Below are 20,415 nucleotides of genomic sequence, written 5' to 3'. Positions count from 1 at the left end.
ACTTACGGAAGGGGTTATGGTAAGTACCAAACCTTCTACTTCACGTCACAATTAACTAAAGAAAGCCGACAGTTTCACAAAGTCTACTGCACTAGAAAGCTAAATAGACTTATATCACAGTAATGATAAAATAGTGAAATCGCAGCTAACTGTATGATTAAATAATTTACTGAAAATCAGATCCTCGCAAGCATAAGTTCGTTTTTCTCCTAGCGTGGTAATAACTTTTAAAATTTCATTATAACGGTAAATCTAAGAAGCTACAAGAAAGTTAATTTAAACCGCATATAAATCTCATCAATAATTGATAAAATATCATTGAAATGAACACAATATGACGATTGAACAATTTTTTCCAAAGTAAGATACGTCTTTCACTCTCTTAAGGTAAATGACAAACAATCTGCTGTCATTTAAAACACGAGCCGTAGACAATTAGATAATCACTTCCAATTTATTGAAAATTTCTCTTGCGGTGCTTACTTTTTAAGACATTTTTAAATGTGGTGATGTCGTTCATATGTAGCTGTTGAAAACAGATCATCCAGAAAATATATTTGTTAACGTGGGGAAAACGACACCCATACATCACATTTGTTACGATAAGCAAAAGATGGCCTATGATAAGTTATATTAGGTATACAGAAACTGCAGTTGTCAAACTTACAGTACAAAGATTGGTGAAGGGTGCACTGTCTATAATGAGAATAACATTATCCAACAACTTTTTGAGAAACGTCAGATACTCTGAGTTTCTACGAAACATGCATCAGGTTTGTCTATGTGACATTTCTAGGTGTTTTCTTGATGGAAACGGATTCAGTTGGTTCCTTCTTTCATAGTTATTGCTCGTGATGTAGTAGTAATGAAGCGGAACAAAGTATATTATTTCATTTCAGAGTAATTAACTTAGGTACAAGTTTTTAACTTTCAGCCAGAACCTGTCTTAGTTGAATCTTTATTGTCACCGTCAACGTGTCCGCCAGTGATGTTTTCCATATCGTCGTTGATCTCTGCAAAGGTCTTTCCTCTTGTTTCGGGTAGCAGCTTGTACATGTACACTGCACAGACAAAGCACATGAAAGAGAACGCCCAGAAAGAGTAGTAAGCACCCAGGCCGTCAGAAACCACTTGGAACAGCTTCTTCAGGACAAAGCTGTAGAGAGCTGTTGTTGTGCTGTATAACGTCAAGCAGATGGCCTTAACGGACACGTGGAACACCTCTCCTGTGAGCAGGGATCCAATTGGCGCTGACGCACCAGTACTGCATAGCTGAAACATATTAAGTTCTCTTTAGCATGATGCTACAGTTCAAATGTAACAGATTTTTATATCCCTTGACAACTAAATATTCTGCAAAATATGCAGATTAATGCTCATTACAGGAACTATTGTTGGCGATCCAAAGGTGAATATGATGAGTATCTAAAGACGAGCATAGGTTCTACCAAATGAATTTTGCATTAAACGTTTCTTTTAGTTCTTGGGTCCATGACTGTTAATAACTTTTTTTTAAAAAAAGTCATATTTGTATTGTGGTTTCCTTATACCACTTTAAAAAAACACTTTATTTTATTGACACCCTTGGACATACCACATCATTGATGTTAAGATTTTACTCCATTTCTGGGAATACAGAACAACATTTGTATATTACTGGTAGGAGTCTGATGGGACTATAGATCCCTTGCATGTTTTTACACAACCATCAGCCAAGAATTATCGTAACCGATTCTGTCATATATCTGCGTGAGCACTTGACTGAAATAACTTATACTAATAAAACTACTGAAAATTTTGTATTGTGGGCATCCACAGCTCTAGAATTCTACCATGATGGAAAAGACTGTTTCAGGTGTATGATAAACATGTATTTACGAGCCACATCTTCAGGCATACATCTGTATATAAACAATAGCAAAATGGATAAAAATCCCGTTTGGGACTGTGCACGAAACTGTATAGTAGCATTATGTACTCAAATCTATTTAATAACTTAGTTGAAGTACTAACCTGTAGACGACCCAACATTCTCTGTCCAGTTGTACTAAAAAGGTTCCTGTGCGGCTGATCCCGGCGGAGGTTCAAGCCCTCCCTCGGGCATCGGTGTGTGTGTTTGTCCTTAGGATAATTTAGGTTAAGTAGTGTGTAAGCTTAGGGACTGATGAGCTTAGCAGTTAAGTCCCATAAGATTTCACACAGATTTGACCGTTTGAACTAAAAACGTTCGACCGTCAAGAGCCCCGTAGTCTAGTTAAAATATGGCAGACTGTAGAAACATCATTCCGATAAACGGAACAAAGAATAAGGGTAAAGTAGTGAAACAGATAGACGTAAAAGTATAAATCGAATTATATGTGCAGATGATGAAAATCTGAATCTCAAAAACAGAATCTGCATAATTGTACGATAAATATTGATGTCAAGTCTCGGTAAAATGATGCTTACAAAATCGAGATAAAAGAAGGACTGCGGAAAGGGAAAATTAAATGTGTTGCATAGACGCACGAAAGATGTAATATCGTGGTGACGACATGAGGCACGCAGAGACCGCAAAGACCGCCAAGACTGATAATAGAGGCAAGAAGAGACAGAATCATAAAACGTTACAATAGTTATTTTATTATCTAACCAAATTGGGGGCATCCATGCGTTGTGGAATACAATTATAAAATAACAAAAAGTGTACACGTTTATTAAAAACAGCTTTAAGAGCAGAAAATAAACATATGGTGATTTATAAACCACATAACAATAATGACAATACTAGAGGTGAACCAAGGAAATGGCAGAGTGGAGAACAGTGATTTCAGAAATGATTCCCAAATGACGCCATATAAAAATGGTTTGAAATAGGGAGTAGAATATATGTACTAGGTTATACCACTCCAGCAATCATAGTTAAAACACTGGAATGACGCAATTCTAGTTACCCGTTGAGTGTATGCATTGGGAGCGCTTTTTTTGTCTTCTGGTAACTATTGTACCTTACGTTCTTCTACCTTTCATTTGTAAAATTACTTACATAGATGCTACCCAAATTTCTGTGCCATATTTTATGATACTGTTCCCACGTCGCCACCCAGTGTACACGTTCGTATGAGCGTGCGCCCGTTTTCCGTATCACTACCATCTCTTGTTCGGCTCAGTTGCAGTCTTGGTAACTACAGGGACGGATTCTTGACAGGAAATGCAGGAAACAAAGTCCTATGAACATGTGGGCACGCACAGTGTGCATGCAACAACAAATCATCTTGGAAACAGGACGGAGCTGCATCAAATCCACGTCGCAACAGATATTCAAAGCGACATCCATGGGATGCAGTGCACGTGTTCACACTTGACATTGTGGATTGCCGCACTCTTTCGAGTTCTCCGACTTCTCTCTGAATAGAGTCACAGGCGTCGTGAAAGACGCTGCTTTAGGGCTTGCACACCAGGGACTGGTTCAGCATACGCGAAGCTTTTCAGATGCCTCGACACTTAAGAATCCCGGGTGCGTAAGTTAATGTGACCTAAGTATTTTATGAACTGAATCAAATATTTTTTAACTTTTATAGAGGTGTACAATTTTTTCTTTTACATAAGCTCACGTATTTAGCACCATTCTAAACTGAACCGCAGAAAAACGAAGTGTTACTGCCGCTGACATTACCCTAAGGGTCCCGTTTCCTTATTACATTAGCAATTCCGAATGTCTCTCACTCATTATGTACCGTGTCCCTTGTTTTCTTGCGGTTCTGTAATGTATTGTATATATTGCGCTCCATGTTTATAAGTATTTTATCTCTGTACGTGTTGTGTTTGTTCGAAATTATGAAAAAATATTCGTTGAATACAATCCAATCGTAGTTATTTCTTATTACGTATCAGTTTCATCACAAGAATGTGCTCAGAAGTACAATTCACCAAAGTGAACTCTGTATATATGAGTGTAACTGGGAGTACTTGGCGGCACCTGTAGCGACCTTGCATTTCTTGAAAATCTCTCAGGTCATCACTGATAGTTATTTAGTTACTCATATGTTCCGTATATCAGTTTAATGATTTTTTTAATCGGAACTGTGTGGAAAGAGTCAGTTTATAGAATACCTGGACGTGATCAGTGCCACCATTAGTGAACATAGTTTTTGGTCCCAATGATGCCGCTGAATACAGGCTATTAGTTTTTAAATGAAAATTCGTCCATGGAATAAGAGAGACGTTCAGTAGAAATGATTTTAAGTTAGATTTAAAACCATCATTAGCGAATATATGTACTGCGATGATGCAATTACAACGTATAGCTTCTTAAAGATGTGTCTACATGGAGACCCTGAGTAAAAACCACAAATCATTCTTACTGCCTGCATATGAGCTTTTAACACTTTCTAAGTGGTGAGTTATCCCAGAAAATTAATCCAGAAGATATTATTGACTGCAAATGTGCAAAATATGTCATATGATCGATTCGTTTGCTTCTAATTTTATCAATTATATGAAAGGTAAGGCAGCTGAACTTAACGTGTGAGTAGTCCAGTAATACATTTCTTTCAGTTGAAGCTTTCATCAATACACACATCTAAAACTTTGGTGCATTCTACCCCGTTTGCTGCCTCCTGTACTTGAGCTACATTACTTGTTGGTATGGCTTTATTTTCCAGAGCTGAACGTAGGGTGTTTTCTCAAAATTGAGAGAGAGTGCCTTTTGAGAGAATAATATAATAATTCGTTGAAAAATATCATTAACGATCTCTTCATTCTCTTTCTCTTTAATGGGATATGTGGTAACGCTAGTATTGTCTGCAAAAAGTATGAATTCTGACTGTTAAGTGTAAGATCATTCACATACACTCCTGGAAATGGAAAAAAGAACACATTGACACTGGTGTGTCAGACCCACCATACTTGCTCCGGACACGGCGAGAGGGCTGTACAAGCAATGATCACACGCACGGCACAGCGGACACACCAGGAACCGCGGTGTTGGCCGTCGAATGGCGCTAGCTGCGCAGCATTTGTGCACCGCCGCCGCCAGTGTCAGCCTGTTTGCCGTGGCATACGGAGCTCCATCACAGTCTTTAACACTGGTAGCATGCCGCGACAGCGTGGACGTGAACCGTATGTGCAGTTGACGGACTTTGAGCGAGGGCGTATAGTGGGCATGCGTGAGGCCGGGTGGACGTACCGCCGAATTGCTCAACACGTGGGGCGTGAGGTCTCCACAGTACATCGATGTTGTCGCCAGTGGTCGGCGGAAGGTGCACGTGCCCGTCGACCTGGGACCGGACCGCAGCGACGCACGGATGCACGCCAAGACCGTAGGATCCTATGCAGTGCCGTAGGGGACCGCACCGCCACTTCCCAGCAAATTAGGGACACTCTTGCTCCTGGGGTATCGGCGAGGACCATTCGCAACCGTCTCCATGAAGCTGGGCTACGGTGCCGCACACCGTTAGGCCGTCTTCCGCTCACGCCCCAACATCGTGCAGCCCGCCTCCAGTGGTGTCGCGACAGGTGTGAATGGAGGGACGAATGGAGACGTGTCGTCTTCAGCGATGAGAGTCGCTTCTGCCTTGGTGCCAATGATGGTCGTATGCGTGTTTGGCGCCGTGTAGGTGAGCGCCACAATCAGGACTGCATACGACCGAGGCACACAGGGCCAACACCCGGCATCATGGTGTGGGGAGTGATCTCCTACACTGGCCGTACACCTCTGGTGATCGTCGAGGGGACACTGAATAGTGCACGGTACATCCAAACCGTCATCGAACCCATCGTTCTACCATTCTTAGACCGGCAAGGGAACTTGTTGTTCCAACAGGACAATGCATGTCCGCATGTATCCCGTGCCACGCAACGTGCTCTAGAAGGTGTAAGTCAACTACCCTGGCCAGCAAGATCTCCGGATCTGTCCCCCATTGAGCATGTTTGGGACTGGATGAAGCGTCGTCTCACGCGGTCTGCACGTCCAGCACGAACACTGGTCCAACTGAGGCGCCAGGTGGAAATGGCATGGCAAGCCGTTCCACAGGACTACATCCAGCATCTCTACGATCGTCTCCATGGGAGAACAGAAGCCTGCATTGCTGCGAAAGGTGGATATACGCTGTACTAGTACCGACATTGTGCATGCTCTGTTGCCTGTGTCTATGTGCCTGTGGTTCTATCAGTGTGATCATGTGATGTATCTGACCCCAGGAATGTGTCAATAAAGTTTCCCCTTCCTGGGACAATGAATTCACGGTGTTCTTATTTCAATTTCCAGGAGTGTATGTAAGGAATAGGAGTGGACCCAAAATTGAACCTTTGAAACTCTCTTTGTGATTTGACCCCATGCACTAAAATTCTTTCCCCTTTCAACATTGTTTGATTTAAGATTCTGTTTTTTTTTTAAATATGAGGCAAACCAATTGAGTGTGAATTCATCAGTTCCATAAAACTTAAGTTTTTCTAAGAGAGTAACATGATTTCCATTTCCACAAAAAATACCAGCTATAGACATTTTCTGATTTAAGGCTTGTCGCCACTAAATTTATTTGAGGCCCCATTGCTGCTAAGGTCACAATTTCAGTTTCCACATTACATTGCTCTTTTGGTTTTACACCGTAGTATCTCTCGAGCTTTGGTGAAAGAGGGGACTTTCGTTCTTGTGTAGTAACTAACTTCTGTGACGCAGTGTATTGGACACTACGTACCTTCTGTAAGGTTGAGCAAAATATTTTAAAATATGTATGGTTTGTTTCTAAATTACGACTTCATTTACACTCCATAATGATGGACGTTATCTTGTCTACCTATATGTTGTTGCTGCAAATTGTCTGTGGAAACAGCAAAAAGCATGAAATCATCATCATACAGTTGCGGTCATGAAACATACGTAAGCGTACACACTCATGAGCCAAAACATTATGACCACCTGTTTAATAGTTTGAGTGTCCGTTTTTGCAACGAAATACATCACTCATCCTACATATCAGGGATCCGGCAGTTCGTTGGTAGGTTTGTGGAGATTTGTGGCGTTAGATGTCTCCGCACAAGCCATGTAATTCGCGTAAATAACGGGACACTGTTTAGCGCACGCGGTGGTAGCACGCGGTAGCTACCCAAATGCGTTCCATAGGATTCACGGCAGGCAAATTTAGTCACCGAGAGAGACTACGGAGCTCCTCAAAGCACAGTACTACGGTTCTAGCTCCGAGACACAGACAAATGTACTGCTGAAAGCTGACATTGCCGTCAGGGAAGTCATCAAGCATGAAAGGATGCAGGTGGTCGCAGGTGCCAAGAGTGTCTTCGTTTATTACCACAGGTGCCATGCAAGCGTTTCAGAAACTCTCCCATAGCTTGATGACGCTCCCACCAGCCTGCGTCCTCTGCGCGCTGCTCGTTTCGAGGCGCCGTTCACCTCGATTAGGGCGTTTGTGGAGACGACCATCTACTAAGTGTAGCAAAAATGGGATTGACCAGAAAAGTCGACACGCTTCCGTTGATCGAGGGTCCAATCCCGATGGTCCCGTGCCCACTTCAATCGTAACTGACGATGAGGTTGGGTCAACATGTGAACACATAGGGGTGGTCTGCTGCGGAGCTCCACGTTCAACAACGAACGATGAACGGTGTGCTCCCCAACACTTGTGCGTGCACTAGAATAGTGCTCTTTCAGCAAAGATGCCACAGATCATCATCTATCCCACTTTACCGAGAAGACAAGTCTCAGAACTCCACATTCTGTGAAGAGTGGTGGACGTCCAACCATTTAACGTCTAGTGACAGCTGCACTCTCTTTCTACTTCTTTTTCTCACGGCAAGCAGTAAAGGAAACAAAAGAAAAATTTGGAGTAGGTATTAAAATTCATGGAGACGAAGTAAAAACTTTGAGGTTCGCCGATGACATTGTAATTCTGTCAGAGACGGCAAAGGACTTGGAAGAGCAGTTGAACGGAGTGGACAGTGTCTTGAAAGGAGGATATAAGATGAACATTAACAAAAGCAAAACGAGGATAATGGAATGTAGTCAAATTAAATCGGGTGATGCTGAGGGAATTAGATTAGGAAATGAGACACTTAAAGTAGTAAAGGAGTTTTGCTATTTAGGAAGTAAAATAACTGATGATGGTCGAAGTAGAGAGGATATAAAATGTAGACTGGCAATGGCAAGGAAAGCGTTTCTGAAGAAGAGAAATTTGTTAACATCGAATATAGATTTATGTATCAGGAAGTCCTTTCTGAAAATATTTGTTTGGAGTGTAGCCATGTATGGAAGTGAAACATGGACGATAACTAGTTTGGACAAGAAGAGAATAGAAGCTTTCGAAATGTGGTGCTACAGAAGAATACTGAAGATAAGGTGGATAGATCACGTAACTAATGAGGAGGTATTGAATAGGATTGGGGAGAAGAGAAGTTTGTGGCACAACTTGACTAGAAGAAGGGATCGGTTGGTAGGACATGTTTTGAGGCATCAAGGGATCACAAATTTAGCATTGGAGGGCAGCGTGGAGGGTAAAAATCGTAGAGGGAGACCGAGAGATGAGTACACTAAGCAGATTCAGAAGGATGTAGGTTGCAGTAGGTACTGGGAGATGAAGCAGCTTGCACAGGATAGAGTAGCATGGAGAGCTGCATCAAACCAGTCTCAGGACTGAAGACAACAACAACAAGGAGCTCATGAACATTTGATTAGTTCCGCCGTTTCCTAGATACTTGTTCACAGGCTCTGCGTAGTAATTATCCACACTTTATCAAAGTCACTTATCTCAAGGGATTTCCACACTTGAAGCCCATATCTTCGCTAGAGCAACTGTCTGCTCCGGTTACATACTTTTGTTACCTCATCAGGTGCTCGCAACGTAGTGGTCATAAAGCTCCGGTTTATCAATGTAACTTGTGACTATATCTGCTGCAAGCCTGAGGAGTAAACAACAATGCAAATTATATGGGAGAAAAATATTATGTTACATTGTATAGAGGAAAAAATACCGAAGGTAGTTCAACAATAAATAAATGCTTAGGTGTGCTGAAAAGTATTGCCTCCGATTTTTTTATGTGAAAAGTCTCCAGACATTTAAAATAGAACAAATTCTGATAACATTCTAAATCTTTATTCTTCATGTCTACATATCTATTTCTCAAATTAGTCACCATTGGGACAAACAAATCACTCCCAATTTATTGATTCCGCTACTGTAGAATGTTTGACGTTGTTGGCGGAGCCACAACCTCACCTCTGCTTGCCTCACTTCATTACTGAAGTCCTAAAAGGTATTCTAAAAGTTTTGGAACCATAGGAAAATCAGATGATGCCAAGTCGGAACTGTATGGAGGATGACCGATGACAGTGAACCCAAGGCGTCAGATTGTTGCAGATGTCGCAGCGATCGTGTGTGTCGTGAGAGGGTGCGCCATGTGTGGACGAAGTTTTCTGCGGTTACAAAGTCGATTAGAGAAACTATTTTCCACACGACATAGTTACTGTACATCACGACGTTACAAGCTAGAATTCGGACCTTCTAGCGGCAAAAGGTTTCAACTTGCGTCATGGAAGCAGAAAGTCGACGGAGTATCACGCATGACGTGTTACACCCCAACCGATGTCCAGAACAGAATAAAAAAATTAGAAGGTATTAGTTTTCAGAACGCCCTCATCATAAAAATAAATATGTGCTTACATTGTAACAGATGAAGCAAGTGAGAGGTACCCAGTCGAAGGCGAAATTCACGTCGCCCTGGACGGCGTCAGCATAAAAGTATCCGCCCATTACGGCAAGGCAGACGCCCATTATTAGTGCTGAGCCTACAGCTAGAGGTCGCCGGCCGACCCTCTCGATGACAAATGACGACGCTACACTTGCAAATAAAGAAACAGCAGTCACGATGATCGAAGACACATTTGCATCGAGTTCACTTCCACTTTTCTGAAATATGTAGGTCGTGTAGCTGGAGAATGCTATAGATCCCATGGATGTGTGGATCAGTCCGTATCCAAGCATTACGAGCAACGTTTTACGGTAAACTGGCACGAGAAATACGTCTTTCCACTTCCCTTTTGTTTCTTGCTTCTGGTGGATAGCTTTCTGTATCGTTTCGAGCTCGAAATGGAGTTCCTCTGATGTCAGCTCGCCTTTGTACCTCACAAGAGACTTAACAGCTTCAGATTCTCTGCCCCGTAGGAGATAAAAATACGGAGACTTCGGCATCCATATGAACGTGACCAAAAATATAATGGGAATAGACATGCAGCTGAAGGCCACAGTAGCTACGGACAGATAGGGTACGATACAGTACATGAACAAACTTCCACAGAGCATGAAAATATTGTGAATCGCCATGAGTGTCCCCCTTATCTCGATATCAGCTATCTCACACAGGAACATTGTGGTAGAGCCACCGATGAAACCACCAGTTAAGCTCCCGATGACCCTGGCGGTGAGCAGCATTTCATAGGAGTTGGCAAAGGCGACCATCAACCACCAAATGAGAGCTGGCACGGCACCCGCCAGTATCAGCGTCTTCCGCCCGAAGACATCAGCCACATAGGCAGTGGTAAGGACTGCCGCCAAGCTAGTGAGTGAGTTGATGGACACAATCCACGAGCCCTGGTCCGGCGTCAGCGGCACCGGTGAGTCCTCCTCCTGCAAGATGGGCACAGTAGTCGGCGACCAGGCCATGAACGTGCCGAAAGCGAAGTGTATCACCGACGCTGTGAACATACAGTTTATATTGTTATCTAATTAAAGCTGGTTGTGAAAAAAACCACATATTGGTAAATTACAGAGGCTAACAATTATGGTATAAGTAAAATAAACACAGAAAAAAATTGTGATAGTCCAAAGAAAGGTATTAACATTCCAACATTCTGCATGGTGTCTGTTTGTACTGAGTCGTGTCTCCTTACCACTTTCGCGCAACGACGCTCTGAGCGTGTTTTTTAGGGAATTGACTAGTTTGAACCTTGGACCTGTTGCTGGTAAGGAGACGCCAGACCACACATTGTTGTTGTTGTTGTCTTCAGTCCTGAGACTGGTTTGATGCAGCTCTCCATGCTACTCTATCCTGTGCAAGCTGCTTCATCTCCCAGTACCTACTGCAACCTACATCCTTCTGAATCTGCTTAGTGTACTCATCTCTCGGTCTCCCTCTACGATTTTTACCCTCCACGCTGCCCTCCAATGCTAAATTTGTGATCCCTTGATGCCTCAAAACATGTCCTACCAACCGATCCCTTCTTCTAGTCAAGTTGTGCCACAAACTTCTCTTCTCCCCAATCCTATTCAATAACTCCTCATTAGTTACGTGATCTATCCACCTTATCTTCAGTATTCTTCTGTAGCACCACATTTCGAAAGCTTCTATTCTCTTTTTGTCCAAACTAGTTATCGTCCATGTTTCACTTCCATACATGGCTACACTCCAAACAAATACTTTCAGAAACGACTTCCTGATACATAAATCTATATTCGATGTTAACAAATTTCTCTTCTTCAGAAACGCTTTCCTTGCCATTGCCAGTCTACATTTTATATCCTCTCTACTTCGACCATCATCAGTTATTTTACTTCCTAAATAGCAAAACTCCTTTACTACTTTAAGTGTCTCATTTCCTAATCTAATTCCCTCAGCATCACCCGATTTAATTTGACTACATTCCATTATCCTCGTTTTGCTTTTGTTAATGTTCATCTTATATCCTCCTTTCAAGACACTGTCCATTCCGTTCAACTGCTCTTCCAAGTCCTTTGCCGTCTCTGACAGAATTACAATGTCATCGGCGAACCTCAAAGTTTTTACTTCGTCTCCATGAATTTTAATACCTACTCCAAATTTTTCTTTTGTTTCCTTTACTGCTTGCTCAATATACAGATTGAATAACATCGGGGAGAGGCTACAACCCTGTCTCACTCCTTTCCCAACCACTGCTTCCCTTTCATGCCCCTCGACTCTTATGACTGCCATCTGGTTTCTGTACAAATTATAAATAGCCTTTCGCTCCCTGTATTTTACCCCTGCCACCTTTAGAATTTGAAAAAGAGTATTCCAGTCAACATTGTCAAAAGCTTTCTCTAAGTCTACAAATGCTAGAAACGTAGGTTTGCCTTTTCTTAATCTTTCTTCTAAGATAAGTCGTAAGGTCAGTATTGCCTCACGTGTTCCAACATTTCGACGGAATCCAAACTGATCCTCCCCGAGGTCTGCATCTACCAGTTTTTCCATTCGTCTGTAAAGAATTCGCGTTAGTATTTTGCAGCCGTGGCTTATTAAACTGATAGTTCGGTAATTTTCACATCTGTCAGCACCTGCTTTCTTTGGGATTGGAATTATTATATTCTTCTTGAAGTCTGAGGGTACTTCGCCTGTCTCATACATCTTGCTCACCAGCTGGTAGAGTTTTGTCATGACTGGCTCTCCCAAGGCCGTCAGTAGTTCTAATGGAATGTTGTCTACTCCGGGGGCCTTGTTTCGACTCAGGTCTTTCAGTGCTCTGTCAAACTCTTCACGCAGTATCGTATCTCCCATTTCGTCTTCATCTACATCCTCTTCCATTTCCATAATATTGTCCTCAAGTACATCGCCCTTATATAGACCCTCTATATACTCCTTCCACCTATCTGATTTCCCTTCTTTGCTTAGAACTGGGTTTCCATCTGAGCTCTTCATAAAGTGGTTACCTTTTCTCCAAAGGTCTCTTTAATTTTCCTGTAGGCAGTATCTATCTTACCCCTAGTGAGATAAGCTTCTACATCCTTACATTTGTCCTCTAGCCATCCCTGTTTAGCCATTTTGCACTTCCTGTCGATCTCATTTTTGAGACGTTTGTATTCCTTTTTGCCTGCTTCATTTACTGCATTTTTATATTTTCTCCTTTCATCAATTAAATTCAATATTTCTTCTATTACCCAAGGATTTTTAGCAGCCCTCGTCTTTGTACCTACTTTATCCTCTGCTGCCTTCACTACTACATCCCTCAGAGCTACCCATTCTTCTTCTACCGTATTTCTTTCCCCTATTCCTGTCAATTGTTCCCTTATGCTCTCTCTGAAACTCTGTACAACCTCTGGTTCTTTCAGTTTATCCAGGTCCCATCTCCTTAATTTCCCACATTTTTGCAGTTTCTTCAGTTTTAAACTACAGGTCATAACCAATAGATTGTGGTCAGAGTCCACATCTGCCCCTGGAAATGTCTTACAACTTAAAACCTGGTTCCTAAATCTCTGTCTTACCATTATATAATCTATCTGATACCTTTTAGTATCTCCACACATGACATGTAGAATTCAGAAGCATTCAGTGAGACTAGCGATGCTATAACGAAATACTTAATGATTTCAGCGTCAGCTCCACTGCACTCCCTGTAAAAGAATCTTGATACTAACAAAATTTACTGGAAGGGGTTCAAGGCTTTCCAATTTTTAGTTAGCTGGTAAAATAACGTCGAAAAAGCAGTTACGTTTACCAATGGAATTTTTATTCTACTCACAAAACATTGTTTATAAATTGCACTACTGATAAACGGAATTTATTTATTTATTTATTTATTTATTTATTTTTTTTTTTTTTTGCCCTCCACGAATTCCTTTCCTGTGCTAATCTCTTCATCTCAGAGTAGCACTTGCAACCTACGTCCTCAATTATTTGCTTGACGTATTCCAATCTCTGTCTTCCTCTACAGTTTTTGCCCTTTACAGCTCCCTCTAGTACCATGGAAGTCATTCCCTCATGTCTTAGCAGATGTCCTATCATCCTGTCCCTTCTCCTTATCAATGCTTTCCACATACTCCTTTCCTCTCCGATTCTGCGTAGAACCTCCTCATTCCTTACCTTATCAGTCCACCTAATTTTCAACATTCGTCTATAGCACCACATCTCAAATGCTTCGATTCTCTTCTGTTCCGGTTTTCCCACAGTCTATGTTTCACTACCATACAATGCTCTACTCCACACGTACATCCTCAGAAATTTCTTCCTCAAATTAAGGCCGGTATTTGATATTAGCAGACTTCTCTTGGCCAGAAATGCCTTTTTTGCCATATCGAGTCTGCTTTTGATGTCCTCCTTGCTCCGTCTGTCATTGGTTATTTTACTGCCTAGGTAGCAGAATTCCGTAACTTCATTGACTTCGTGACCATCAATCCTGATGTTAAGTTTCTCGCTGTTCTCATTTCTACTACTTCTCATTACCTTCGTATTTCTCCGATTTACTCTCAAACCATACTGTGTACTCATTGGACTGTTACTTCCGTTCAGCAGATCATTTAATTCTTCTTCACTTTCACTCAGGATAGCAATGTCATCAGCGAATCGTATCATTGATATCCTTTCACCTTGTATTTTAATTCCACTCCTGAACCTTTATTTTATTTCCATGATTGCTTCCTCGATGTACATATTGAAGAGTAGGGGCGAAAGGCTACAACCTTGTTTTACTCCCTTCTTAATACGAGCACTTCGTTCTTGATTGTCCACTCTTATTATTCCCTCTAGGTTGTTGTACATATTGCATAAGGTCCCCTCTCTCCCTATAACTTACCCCTACTTTTTTCAGAATCTTGAACAGCTTGCACCATTTTATATTGTCGAACGCTTTTTCCAGGTCGACAAATCCCATGAACTTGTCTTGATTTTTCTTTAGCCTTGCTTCCATTATTAGCCGTAACGTCAGAATTGCCTCTCTCGTGCCTTTACTTTTCCTAAAGCCAAAGTGATCGTCACCTAGCCCATTCTCAATTTTCTTTTCCATTCTTCTGTATATTATTCTTGTAAGCAGCTTCGATGCATGAGCTGTTAGGCTGATTGTGCGATAATTCTCGCACTTGTCAGCTCTTGCCGTCTTCGGAATTGTTCGGATAATGCTTTTCCGAAAGTCAGATGGTATGTCGCCAGACTCATATATTCTACACACCAACGTGAATAGTCGTTTTGTTGCCACTTCCCCTAATGATTTTAGAAATTCTGATGGAATGTTACCTATCCCTTCTGCCTTATTTGACCGTAAGTCCTCCAAAGCTCTTTTAAATTCCGATTCTAATACTGGATCCCCAATCTCTTCTAAATCGACTCCTGTTTCTTCTTTTATCACATCAGACAAATCTTCACCCTCATAGAGGCTTTCAATGTATTCTTTCCACCTATCTGCTCTCTCCTCTGTATTTAACAGTGGAATTCCTGCTGCACTCTTAATGTTACCACCGTTGCTTTTAATGTCACCAAAGGTTGTTTTGACTTTCCTGTATGCTGAGTCTGTCCTTCCGACAATCATATCTTTTTCGATGTCTTCACATTTTTCCTGCAGCCATTTCGTCTTAGCTTCCCTGCACTTCCTATTTATTTCATTCCTCAGCGACTTGTATTTCTGTATTCCTGATTTTCCCGGAACATGTTTGTACTTCCTCCTTTCATCAATCAACTGAAGTATTTCCTCTGTTACCTATGGTTTCTTCGCAGCTACCTTCTTTGTACCTATGTTTTCCTTCCCAGCTTCTGTGATGACCCTTTTTAGAAACGACCATTCCTCTTCAACTGTGTTGCCTACTGCACTTTTCCTTATTGCTGTATCTATAGCGTTAGAGAACTTCAAACATATCTCGTTATTCCTTAGAACTTCCGTATCCCACTTCTTAGCGTATTGATTCTTCCTGACTAAAGTCTTGAACTTCAGCCTACTCTTCATCACTACTATATTGTGATCTGAGTCTATATCTGCTCCTGGGTGCGCCTTACAATCCAGTATCTGATTTCGGAATCTCTGTCTGACCATGATGTAATCTAATTGAAAACTTCCCGTATCTCCCAGCCTTTTCCTAGTATACATCCTCCTCTAGTGATTCTTGAACAGGGTATTCGCTATTACTAGCTGAAACTTGTTACAGAACTCAATTAGTCTTTCTCCTCTTTCATTCCTTGTCCCAAGCCCATATTCTCCTGTAACCTTTTCTTCTACTCCTTCCCCTACAACTGGATTCCAGTCGCCCATGACTATTAGATTTTCGTCCTCCTTTACATACTGCATTACCCTTTCAATATCCTCATACACTTTCTCTATCTGTACATCTTCAGCTTGCGACGTCGGTATGTATACCTGAACTATCGTTGTCGGTGATGGTCTGCTGTCGATTCTGATTAGAACTACCCGGTCACTGAACTGTTCGCAGTAACACACCCTCTGCCCTACCTTCCTATTCATAACGAATCCTACACCTGTTATACCATTTTCTGCTGCTGTTGATATTACCCGATACTCATCTGACCAGAAATCCTTGTCTTCCTTCCACTTCACTGACCCCTACTATATCTAGATTGAGCCTTTCCATTTCTCATTCCAGATTTTCTAGTTTCCCTACCACGTTCAAGCTTCTGACATTCCACGCCCCGACTCGTAGAACATTATCCTTTCGTTGATTATTCAATCTTTTTCTCATGGTAACCTCCCCCTTGGCAGTCCCCTCCCGGAGATCCGAATGGGGGACTATTCTTTTGCCAATGGAGAGATCATCATGACACTTCTTCAACTACAGGCCACATGTCCTGTGGATACACGTTACGTGTCTTTAATGCAGTGGTTTCCATTGCCTTCTGCATCCTCATGTCGTTGATCATTGCTGATTCTTCCGCCTTTAGGGGCAATTTCCCACACCTAGGACAAGAGAGTGCCCTGAACCCATATCCGCTTCTCCGCCCTCTTTGACAAGGCCGTTGGCAGAGTAAGGCTGACTTCTTATGCCGAATAAAAACCAACTTCGTTCAACAAAAATGTGAACGAATATTCCCTGAATTGGTTTCCAAGTTCTATAATTGATCGAAGGATGACCTGTGCCATACTTAAATTAAGTTTCATAAAAGAGAAAACTATCAAAAATGGTCTACAGTGACCCTCAATTATCTTCAATTATTTATTTAATTATTCGTAAATTACAGTGGCTGATGTGGCTTCTCAATAATTATATAACAGAAAAATCATAGCGTTTCAGATTTTAACTTCAAGTAGCAAATGTGAATACCACGAAGTTTAATTGAGGATCGACAGTTGTATTACGTAAAAAGGGGATGTAACAGATGAGACTTCTGCAGTTCTGAGAGAAGCCTTTCGCGCTGTTAGCTGTTATGCGGCATCGCATGCGTTCATTACCTTGTCGGTGGTTGGGCAAGTTCAGAGGGTGGCGGGCAGCGCAGCTCCACACACATCGCCGTCTCGGTAGCAACTCTCTCGAACTTCCCTTTACTACAAGTTACTGAAGTGGGTGTATGAAAAAGGTATCTTGCTGTGTTTTCAACTGATCAATCAGGGTCTCAATGTTAACCTTAAGCTCTGCCTACAAAAATTCTGCCTATCCAATGAGAAACGTTATACTTTTCGTGGTGGGGCAATGTTTTTAATGTTTGCTATGTAACAGAGATGCGTATAGTCTCACGCTAAAACTTGCAGCTGGTGTGGCCCGTTTTGTGTTATCGTAAGATCTATACTGTTCTTCTGGAGGGGTCTATCTTTTAACATGGGCTGGGTGGTGGGCTTGGCGGTCGGCCGGTTATGTGTGTGTCTGTCCCTCATCATAGGGCCTTCTAGCCTACGCGGCTCTGCTCTCGGCTTCTGTTCTCGTACTAACAGCCGTGTACTGCAAGTCCCTAGAGGAACGGAAGGTTCCAAATGATTGGAAAAAAGCACAGGTAGTTCCAGTTTTCAAGAAGGGTCGTCGAGCAGATGCGCAAAACTATAGGCCAATATCTATGACATCGATCTGTTGAAGAATTTTAGAACATGTTTTTTGCTGGCGTATCATGTTATTTCTGGAAACCCAGAATCTACTCTGTAGGAATCAACATGGATTCCGGAAACAGCGATCGTGTGAGACCTAACTCGCTTTATTTGTTCATGGGACCCAGAAAATATTAGATACTTGTTCACAGGTAGATGCCATTTTCCTTGACTTGCGGAAGGCGTTCGATACAGTTCCACACTGTTGCCTGATAAACAAAGCAAGAGCCAACGGAATATCAGACCAGCTGTGTAGCTGGATTAAAGAGTTTTTAGGACACAGAACACAGCATGTTGTTCTCAGTGGAGAGACGTCTACAGACGTTAAAGTAACCTCTAGCCTGCCACCCGGGAGTGTTATGGGACCCATTCCTTTTCACAATATATATACGTGCCCTAGCATTTGCATCTGGCTGCAGAATAGTATTCTACTGCCACCAACGTATATTTTTCGTAAGCACTGCGAAGTCACGATAATAATAAATTAGTGCTTGAAACAAAAGCACAGAAGCAGTCGATTTCCCGTCGATCTATTTGCGAGTGGTGCATGAAAGGCAACTGACAGGAGTGGGAGAACGTACTCCTTGCCATGCACCATATGGTGTAGATGTAGGTGTGAAAAAAAAGTTAATAGCAACTAGTGCATCAGTTAGAAGGGCGCGTGAAGCCTGTGATAATTTCCGCACTCAGATGTTATCATAGAGTTTTAGGAAGTTCTCGTCCTAATGGAAATAACTGAACGGGTCCGAATCATCCGGTCTATTGTGAACCCGTCTCGTGTTGAAACTGAGGATGGCAGCAGGAAACTGAAAGAAGTCCGCGTTGAAATAGATACCAATGTATCCACGTTTGATAGCCGCCCTTACTCACAAGTCGGAGATTTCGATACTGGTACCGTCCACATCCAGAAACAGTGAAGACTATTTTAAAGCGAATAATGCACCAGGCGCTGACGGAATTACATTAGATTTTACATTGAATACATCGAGGAGACAAATACTTTTCCTCCTCACATTTATCAAGAGCTTCTTGCGCAGTGAATAGATCCATGTGACAGGCAAAAAGCGCAGGGCACACCTGTTCACAAAATGGGTAAGAGTGTGATGCATAGAACTGCAACCAGTATCGCTAACATCCATCTGTTGCATGCTATTACATCATACCTTACGTTTCAACACTGTGACCTTCCTGGAGCTAAGCAAGGTTCTCTCAGACGTAACCGTCTGTCGTGGTATGACCATTACTGGAGAGGTCGGTTGCCGTTCCTCCGGTCGTGAGGCTGGCGTACTTGCTCTCCCACGCGTGCGTTACGGGATCGGCCTTGAGCAAGACGCTAACAGCAGGGCAATACTCTTCATTTAACACAGGATATGAGATGCATTTTCCGGAGACAGGTAAGCGTCCGAGTTCCGTGGGCGTGGCCAGGCGTCGACCTCTTGCTCACGCGAAGTCAGAATGCGCTGGGACGTCGAGCACGGAAGGCGTCTATACCCGTGCCCACCCCTGACGCAGAATCACTTCCGGCACAGGTGCTGACGACTCTGCGGGGGCGGCGGAGATGGCTGGTGGCAAAGGACTCGCGGCAAATAGTCGCTAGTGTGTAGCAACGGGTGTGACCCAAGAAAGTGTAAAAAGCCCACTAGCTACGGAGGAGATTGCCAAGTAGGGGCAACGAGACGTCTTCAAGTGATACGAGGCCAACAGTCCTCTACTCAGACAATCAGCGAACCACCGGCTGCAGTTTGACAGACTTGCAGATGATCCCCACAATATGCAACTTCATCTAAGGGGCAACTTACTGTGTTACTCTTTTTAGAAGCAGTAATGTGTGAAGGCACTTAGAACCCCTGTGACCATCTTTTTCAACAGAAGGGACTGGGAGATATCCGATACACCTGGAATTTATAAAAACGCAACTTAAAAAAGAAAAATTAATGGAAATGAATTTCCAGAACAGTGTCTTTACAGGAGCGACTGGAGACATTATTTTTCCGTTTGTTTGACAAGAAATAAATCAACGATACCTTGTTTAAAACGTAGGTCGCACTAGGGTACTAGAGGTGTTCTCCTCTACAGACGAACCTCACGTTCCCAAAATTCTGGAAGTAAATAGAAGTCATCCATTCGCCTTCCCTACAAGCTTGTTCCACTAAGCCTACGTACACACTCCGCAAGCCTCCGCACGGTGAGTATACCACTACTATTCATTTCTCTTCCTGTTCCACTCGCAAATAGAGAGGGCAAAAACGGCTGTTTATAAGTCTACCTATGAGCCATAATTTCTCTTCGCCTAATTTCCCGCCGTCTCAAACTTAGTACATGTGAACAGTTTATCAGATATGTTCAGCAGCTGACGATTCTGTCGTATACAGGAAAGTGTCGTCTTCAGATGACGATAAGAAAATGCAGACGACTTGCAAATGATTTAAATTTAGTACGACGGATGGCAGCTCTGATTCAGTATCGATAAACGCAAGAGTATGACTATAACAAAGATAACGTACCCTATAGTAGCCGGTTACAAGGTTTGTGGTGAGCATCCAGAGCTTATCACACGTATAAGCATGTAAGAAAAATACTAACAAGCTGCACGATTGGGACGTTAAAGTAAAAGCAATGTCAAGAAAGGCGAAGAGAAGTCTTAGATTTGATGGAGTGTATCTGTTGTAACAACCTCATACGAGACGTCA

The 20,415-nt window shown here is 42.4% G+C and overlaps 1 protein-coding gene across 1 annotated transcript in view; it reads right to left on the bottom strand.

Moving 5' to 3' along the window:
• Window positions 1-930: 930 nt before the first annotated feature.
• Window positions 931-20,415, bottom strand: part of LOC126267024 (facilitated trehalose transporter Tret1-2 homolog) — a 28,808-nt gene continuing 9,323 nt past the window's right edge. Inside the window, exons 2-3 of the mRNA XM_049971843.1 lie at window positions 9,651-10,681; window positions 931-1,272 (exon numbers count right to left, since the gene is read on the bottom strand). Of these exons, the coding sequence (XP_049827800.1) occupies window positions 931-1,272; window positions 9,651-10,681 (1,373 nt within the window). The remainder of the gene's footprint in view (window positions 1,273-9,650; window positions 10,682-20,415) is intronic.

This window comes from Schistocerca gregaria, chromosome 1 (assembly GCF_023897955.1).
Source record: "Schistocerca gregaria isolate iqSchGreg1 chromosome 1, iqSchGreg1.2, whole genome shotgun sequence".
NCBI lineage: Eukaryota > Metazoa > Arthropoda > Insecta > Orthoptera > Acrididae > Schistocerca > Schistocerca gregaria.
Note: the sequence above shows the minus strand (reverse complement) of the source record. Positions and strands in the feature narration are given on the sequence as shown.